The 8,243-nt window shown below is 42.1% G+C and overlaps 1 protein-coding gene across 1 annotated transcript; it reads left to right on the forward strand.

Annotated features, from left to right (window-relative positions):
* The first annotated feature begins 730 nt into the window (after nucleotides 1-730).
* On the forward strand, nucleotides 731-7,726 carry strap (serine/threonine kinase receptor associated protein). Its single transcript, XM_028422750.1, has 9 exons — nucleotides 731-1,165; nucleotides 1,525-1,660; nucleotides 2,761-2,842; nucleotides 5,087-5,159; nucleotides 5,308-5,407; nucleotides 5,548-5,685; nucleotides 5,781-5,917; nucleotides 6,417-6,566; nucleotides 7,038-7,726. The coding sequence occupies exons 1-9, from the start codon at nucleotides 1,054-1,056 to the stop codon at nucleotides 7,097-7,099; spliced, it is 990 nt and encodes a 329-aa protein (XP_028278551.1). The 5' UTR covers nucleotides 731-1,053; the 3' UTR covers nucleotides 7,100-7,726.
* The last annotated feature ends 517 nt before the right edge of the window (nucleotides 7,727-8,243 follow it).

Genomic DNA, 8,243 nt, shown 5'->3' on the forward strand with positions numbered 1-8,243 from the left:
TACCGGAAATACGGAAATGCTGCAATGTCATACAGTGTTTGTGAAAGCCTTCAAAAAAACCACACTCTAATGCATCACACTTTCACAATTAGAACATAATTCAATATGTTAAAAATCAATAATATAGAATATAATACATTACTGTGTAACACGTCTATGTTGCCTGTGGGAAAAGACTACTTGAGAGCAGCAGAAATGAAAATGAAATATAGTCTTAATGAAATAAAGAAAAACAAATCATTCTAATTTTTAAAATGAAAAATAGAACTATAAATACTTTTATTAAAATGTTTACATATACCTACTTTAAGTCTTATAAAAGAGCGTCATATTGTAAGTCACGGGCTTATTGTGTTATTCCAGTATGTTTAGTAATCAATAATATATTATGAAATAATTATCCCAATAATGTTACCCCTTAGGAAAACATAGAACAACTGTTCCGGCTTAGCAGTCACATAGCTGTCTCCTACCTATTGCTAAAAATGATAACATTCATGAGGGAATTACAAATGACCAAACATTATATATCTTTCAGAAGAATTGTGAAGATATAAAGAATAAAAATTACACTTAATTACTAAGATGGGGTTATTTCACAATTTCTAATCGTATATCAGGCCACATTAATTTATAATTTATCGCATTTAATGAGCCCGTTGGAGAGATAACTATTTTATTATGAAAACACCACACCGGAAGTACTGTGAAATCGCGGTGGCAAACGTAACACACCGGCTATATCATCATTACGGTGGTAACGCCGCGTTGCACGTTGCTAGTTAGTTGCAATGTTGTAGCTATTAGCACGGTAGCCATTCCTTTGCTGGGTGGGAGACTTGCTATTTAGTTTGACAAAGCTATAGTTAATTCGTACTCATTCATAGGCTGGCCAGCAGTGAACCGACGAAAATCTACAAAATATAAGTTATAGCTTGTTGTCTCGTCTCATCCTAGCCCGCTAGCCAAACCAGCTTGCTAGCTAGTTAGCCGCTACAGCGTTCTACTGTCTCCTCCCTCAGTGCGAACCGTCTCCTGCCCGGCTGGAGGACCATGGCGATGAGACAGACTCCTCTAACTTGCTCCGGTCATACCCGGCCTGTGGTGGACCTGGCCTTTAGTGGAATCACTCCTTATGGCTACTTCCTCATCAGCGCCTGCAAGGGTGAGGGCAGTGGGAAAATGGCTAGGAAAAAAGCGTTGAAGGAAATTTAGCAAAGAGCTCAACGTTTAAAGTTAAGGCGTAATCATGGTTGATAGCAGCGAGTTTGCTTCGTTAGACCTTAATAATCTCAGTTCCCAATTGTCTCTATTGTTCCACAAAATTAAACTGTTGTTTCTAAGGTCAATGATTTAACTTAGACACGTAAAAAAATCAGTGAAATGTGGCTTCTTGAAAGCTGACGTTACAATACCAGAGCAGACTGTGACTCTCGTTTGTTCAGTAGGTACTTGTTGATTTCTGTTGTTTCTTGTTACTCAGCGCTCTATAACATCCCTCTTCTGTTTTTCTTCCTTTGTCAGATGGTAAGCCCATGTTGCGCCAGGGAGATACAGGGGACTGGATAGGTACGTTTCTGGGTCACAAAGGCGCTGTCTGGGGAGCCACTTTGAACACAGATGCCACCAAGGCAGCCACTGCTGCTGCTGACTTCACAGCGTAAGTGGGGGGTGCGGGGGTCCTGTACCCTGTAAGAGGGTAAACACACTCCTGCCTGTATGTACCCAGGCATCCCTTAAAGGTAGGGTAGGAGATTTCATTCTGATGCACTTTTTGTCAAGTTAGTGTAACTTCTCTTTACAATCTGATAGCAACCAATTAGTTCGGCAGTTTCACGAAGAATATTAATCATCTGTGGAAGCTATAAAACGCTAAAAACATCAGCCAATCCTACGACACGCCCCTTTCTCCGAGAGAAGAGTGTGTTTAATTTCAAAATCTGGCTGACTCTCACTGAGTTTTCAAAATCTCCTACCCTACCTTTAAGCTGGATCTATACTCACAGAGAACAGAGAACTCGCTCCTCGCTGCCGAAGTTATGCCCACAAAATGATGTCATTTTTCTCTCGGACCGCCCGTTGTGCAGCGCTCTCGGACACATGTCCCGGGCAGAACTTGCCCGGGACATGTGGAATTGGTCGGAATTTATTGTGGGGTTGATGAATGTGGAGAAGGTGCTTCTTCAGGTGCAAAACACACAGACGGAAGGAGGAAGTACAACGACGATGGACAGTTTAGATGAGCAGCTGGCAAACAACTCCTGGAAGTATTGATCATGTTGTTACAGTGGCTTGATGCGCACATTAAACACTGGGAGACGGATGTGTATTATTGCAGTCATCCACACGTTCACAGAATTAAACTCACACAGACCAGAGGTCTGCTACTGTCAGCTACACTGATCTTCTATCTATTGTCATGCTGTACGCCCTCTTCCCTGAACATTATCAGCTCGTTAGGCCAGGTAACCACGACTGTGCGCACAATTTGAAATACAATTGCATTGTCAATTTTTTGTGTGTGACGTGTGCTGCGTGGGAGGGCCGTATACACACACACTTATGTATGTGCATACGGCACTTAGTATGGTACCTCCGTGCCTGAACAAACTTTTTTTTTTTTTTATAAAAACTCTTACCGCGCGTGGCGCGTGGAGCGAGTTCTCTGTTCTCGTGGAGTATGTAACAAGCTTTAATACACCTCTCTGGCTAATTGTTCGTGGGTAACATCAGCTCACATGTGATGTCTGTGTTTTCTAGGAAGGTGTGGGATGCTGTCAGCGGTGATGAGATCCTTTCACTGGCACACAAACACATCGTAAAGACTGTCACCTTTACTCAGGTCAGTGCACTGCCTCTTTAGATGGCATATAGTTTGTACTGTGCTGTCTTTGCTCAGATTAATACACTTGCATTCTGAATCTGCTTCTCTTACAGCTTTAAGAGCCATTAAAGCTAGTCAAATAATGATTTTTAAGTCACTTTCATGGAACTTGGTCATGGTGGGCCAGTTGCACCTTTAACCTAACCCTAACCCTTGCTGTTCTATGTGGCCTTAATAATGACGAGTAATAGCCTTATTGCAGACGCTTTGTTGGATAGAGGCAACTGATTGATGCACATTTTATATATCCTGTAGTGTACAAATTCTGTCTGGCTTTACAAAAAAAGAGTAGAATGTCCCACCATTATGGTTCTGATAGTTCCATTTGGTGGTGGACATAAATCTCTGTCTGGATGTATGAAACACAACAGAATTAGATGAATTTTGTCATTTCCTTGTTGGTTACATATTCTAACAAATAATGGTGTGTAGTCTAGGCCAGTGGTTCCCAACCTTTTTTCCTTGACACCCCCCTTACCTGTGTCCAAGACAAGCCAAATGAATCTGCTCCTAATGTAGAGCTAATAAAAGCTCTTTGTTTATCACATCTCTGAGGCCCATTGATGATCATGATGATGACACAGAAACCGATGCCAAGCTTTGTGCAAGTAAGGGGCACAATAAATGCAGTGGTGCACATACACTGCTAAAAAAATAAAGGGAACACTTGAGCAACACAGTGTAACTCCAAGTCAATCAGGAGTGGAAATGGTTCTCAGTGGAAATGAGAGGGAGTTATCAAGACAACCCCTATAAAGGAGAGGTTCTGCAGGTGCTGACCACAGACTTTTGAATCCTGTCAGTGGTCTCACCTCTAGAGGTAGCATAAGGCGGTGTCTACAACCCACACAAGTTGCTCAGTGCAGCTCATCCAGGATGGTGCACAGTGTCCAGAGCATGGAGGAGATACCAGGAGACAGGCCAGTACACCAGGAAATGTAGAGGGGTAGGAGGGCAACAAGCCAGCAGCAGGACTGCTAGCCCCTTCTTTGTGCAAGGAGGAACAGGAGGAGCACTGCCAGAGCCCTGCAACATAATTCTGCTCAATCTGTAAGAAACAGACTCCATGAGGGTGGTATGAGGGCCCGACATCCACAAGTGGGGCTTGTGCTTACAGCCCAAGACCGTGCAGGGTGATTGGCATTTGACAGTGAACACCAAGATTGGCAGATTCACCATTGGCACCCTGTGCTCTTCACGCATGAGAGCAGGTTCACACTGAGCACATGTGACAGACGTGACAGCCTGGAGACACCGTGGAGAACGTTCTGTTGCCTGCAACATCCTCCAGCATGACCGGTTTGTGGGTGGGTTAGTAATGGGGGGAGGCATATCTTTGGAGGCCGCACAGCTCTCCATGTGCTAGCCAGAGGTACCCTGACTGCCATTAGGTACCAGGATGAGATCCTCAGACCCATATGCTGGTGCAGTGGACCCTGGGTTCCTTCTGATGCATGACAATGCTAGGCCTCATGTGGCTGAAGTGTGTCAGCAGTTCCTGCATGATGAAGGCATTGATGCTATGGACTGGCCTGCCTGTTCCCTAGACCTGAATCCAGTCGAGCACATCTGTGACATCATGTCTCGTTCCATCCACTAACGCCACGTTGCACCACAGACTGTCCAGGTGTTGACCGATGCTTTAATCGAGGTCTGGGAGGAGATCCCTCAGGAGAGCATCTGCCACCTCAACAGGAGCATGGCCAGGCGTTGGGTCATGCAGGCACGTGGAGGCCACACACAGTACTGAGCCTCATTCTGACTTGTCTTGAGGGATTTCCACTTAAGTTGGATCAGCCTGTAATGTGATTTTCCACTTTCATTTTGAGTATGGTTCAAAATCCAGACCTCCATGGGTTAATAATTTTGATTTACACTGATCATTTTGTCCTCAACGCATTCCACTATGTAATGAATATTTTCAACTGGAATATTTCATTCAATGAGGTCTAGGAGGTGTTATTTTAGTGTTCCCTTTATTTTTTTGAGCAGTGTATATCAATCCCAGGCATCTCCACTCCTGCTAATAGCTGGATACCAGTCTGCTGGAGTGTGGTGTAAAGCTCAGTGTCTTGCCTATATTAAATTACTCTTTGATCAACTGTATTCACTATATGACTCTAAGTATCAATACATACCCCAAATCAAGTCAAATGCTTGCTCTCCTGAGCCCTCTGCTAAATATTTGCTATTGTTCACTAGGATAGCAACTGTCTGTTGACTGGAGGAAACGATAAGCTGCTGCGCATATACGATCTTAGCAACCCTGACGCAGGTGAGCAGTTTTTATCCAACAAATGTTACATACACTTTGATGTTTGATAATTTAGGGGGTTAAAACATGCTTTTAAATTTCTTCACCAGTCCCTGTACATTCTGCACCCTCCTCATTTACCTTCTGCTGTCACTGTGTCATCTTGTAGCTCCACAGGAGATTGCAGGTCACACCTCGGCCATTAAGAAAGCCTTGTGGTGTAACACCGACAAGCAGATTCTATCTGCCTCAGAGGACAAAACTATAAGGTCAGTGTGGTGGCTTCCTGTGTTTACTGTCGGCTGATATTCACTGTTTGTTCTAAATATTAATCCCAACCTGATGGTGATTGCTTCAAATGCTGATCAGTCAGTAGATTTGCATTGTCACAGCGTGTGTCTGTGTCCAGGCTCTGGGACAGGACCACTATGGAGGAGGTGAAGACACTGACCTTTGACACAACAGTGAGCAGTATGGAATATGTGGCTGATGGAGAGATTCTTGTGATCACATATGGAAAGACAATTGCTTTCTACAACGCTTTGAGGTAATCTGCTGCCGCTGCAGTGCCTTCTTTTATTGCAGTATGCAAAATAGCTACGTTTTTGGTCACAAACCTAATAAATTGTTTCTGTTATCAAGCTTGGAATTAATCAAGACGGTGGAGGCCCCAGCTCCTATCAACTCGGCCTCACTCCATCCAGAGAAGGACTTCTTTGTTGCTGGTGGGGAAGACTTCAAGCTCTACAAATTTGACTACAGCACTAAGGAGGAGCTGGGTGGGTAGCACGAAGCGTTTTCTCTGTGTTTCCCTCAAGAATGTGTATGGCATTCACCTCCAGTTTTCAGCCTTTGGTTTTTTTAGTATAACATCCAGGGTCACATTAAATCTATGTATTAAATGGCTCCAGCTTGTTGTTGGATGTTGGAACCTCCAAATACAAGCCAAGAGTTGGGTGGGCAGTTACAGAAGCAGGAAGTCTGTGTTATGATACAGTCACAGCCATAATTTTGCCTAATTTTAGGTCCTAACATAATTGAAAAAGTGAGTTCTAAAAAAAAAAAGTCACCCCTCATACAGTTGTCACTGAAAGAGAACTTATCAAAAGAGACCAGAGTCATTTTGGCTACGAGGCTGTAAACATGTTTATTTCTGCTGTCAAATTGTAGTAATGGAAACAAGTAAGCAGGAAGCTCATGTTCTGATTCGGCACCACCTGTGACTTAATTCGTGTAAGTTCTGTAAAAATGTGTTCCTCCTCCTTCTCCTGTCTGCAGAGTCCTACAAGGGTCACTTTGGCCCAGTACACTGTGTTCGCTTCAGTCCAGATGGGGAGCTTTATGCCAGTGGCTCTGAGGACGGCACGCTCCGGCTGTGGCAGACAGCAGTGGGGAAAACCTACGGCTTGTGGAAGTGTGTCCTTCCTGGTAATGCTTCTCTTTGAGTACTTGATTTGACGTAGTAAGTGCTGGTTATATGAACAGTCATTCATATAGACCTTGTATATTAATAAGAAATTTAGCATAAAATAGTGCAAGCTGAGTTGTAGTGTGGATTTTTTTTCTAATCATAGACAGTTGTGACATCATTGTCTAATAACAATTTGGCTTTATATTTTTAAAATGATCGTTGGCTCTAACTGTGTACTGAACAAAACACTGTTTCCATAGAGGTGCCCACAGTGTGGCAAACAGTGAAACAATAACACAGAATGTGCCTGAACTGATGAGTCACCCACACGCATGAATCATACATCAATAATAGCCTACATTTTGGTATTATCCATGATTATGCAAATGAAACTGCCTGGCAAAATGGCACACAATTAAAGAATTGAGGTTTTAAAATGTTACACACTCTGCATGCTCTAATACTTTCCTCTTGTTTTGTGTCCTCAGAGGACCTAGGGGCAGAGAACCCTGAGCAGCTTTACACCACGCCCCCCGAAATCAAAGCCTGAGGAAAAAATGCCATGGTTTGTATACCAGATGAGAGGAGGATGAAGGAAAGGAGACGAGTGGAGGCGTGTTCCCATGTGTTCCACCAGGCCACAGCAAGGAGCAGAGTCCAGAGCATCTCCATCCATCAGGAACTGATGTGGATAAATATGACTGCCTTGTCTGTCATAGACCAATGAACACAGCAATTTGTATTCAAAAAAGGCTGCAGAGTCAAGCAGTAGAGCCGTGAGTGTGGCTCATCGCTGCCTGCTTTCTCTCTGATCTGCCCAGCTCTGTCTAATTAAACATGTTTTATCACTATACCCCAAACCACATGATGCTACAGTCAGTTTTGGTTTCAGTGTTCAAGTATTTCATCAGTTGGACCAAGGCATTTGTTTTCAGTTCATAGTTGGACATAGCTGCACAGTTTGTGCTCAAGTTAAGGCGCTTTATTTTTCGTGGGGAAAAAAACATTGCTTTGAGTATTTGCTGGTGTCGTATTAAAGTTAAGTGTCCAAATAAAAGAAAATATTGTTTTGTGACAAAAAGTGAAAAGGAAAGAAATGTCACAGTGTTTTCCATTTGGTTTCCATCTTTATTCATTCATTTGTGTCAAATTGAATAAAATAAACATTACACTTTTACTTGTTGGTAATGCGCAACGATTTTGAGTTTGAATTAAATTTTTTTATCAGTTAGATGACAGTGGTTCCAGTTTCTGCCAATGAGAAATACATTACACAGTGTGTCATAACAAAGCTTTTGTGAATTCTGAAAAATAAAAGGTCAGAATTGTTTTTTGACAGAGCGATATGTTTGTGCTATAATATGAAGAAGTCTTATATATGTTTTTATATTGTTAATTATGTTAGTATAAGGTTCCTAACCTATATTATCATATCTATTAATCTCATACTCAGGTTATCACATATTTGATTATTTCAAGACTTGTGGCTTTTTAGTCCATTAATTATTACTTTTTAGCATAATTGACTTTTTATACACTTTAAAATTACAACTTTCTCTTATAACTTCCTTTTTTTCTTGATTACAGCTTTTAAATCTCAAAATAACTACTTTTTTTTAGAGGAGCAAAATGGTTCTTACCTCCTAATTACAACCATTTTTCCCCCGAACTACTTATTTTATAACATATTTATT

Source organism: Parambassis ranga, chromosome 2 (assembly GCF_900634625.1).
Source record: "Parambassis ranga chromosome 2, fParRan2.1, whole genome shotgun sequence".
NCBI lineage: Eukaryota > Metazoa > Chordata > Actinopteri > Ambassidae > Parambassis > Parambassis ranga.

Bases quoted from the DNA above. Each gene is read 5' to 3' on its own strand.
- strap (XM_028422750.1), top strand. From the start codon at position 1,054: ATGGCGATGAGACAGACTCCTCTAACTTGCTCCGGTCATACCCGGCCT. The intron at 1,661-2,760 runs GTAAGTGGGGGG...TGTGTTTTCTAG, and splicing joins GCTGCTGCTGACTTCACAGC to GAAGGTGTGGGATGCTGTCA. The intron at 2,843-5,086 runs GTCAGTGCACTG...ATTGTTCACTAG, and splicing joins AGACTGTCACCTTTACTCAG to GATAGCAACTGTCTGTTGAC.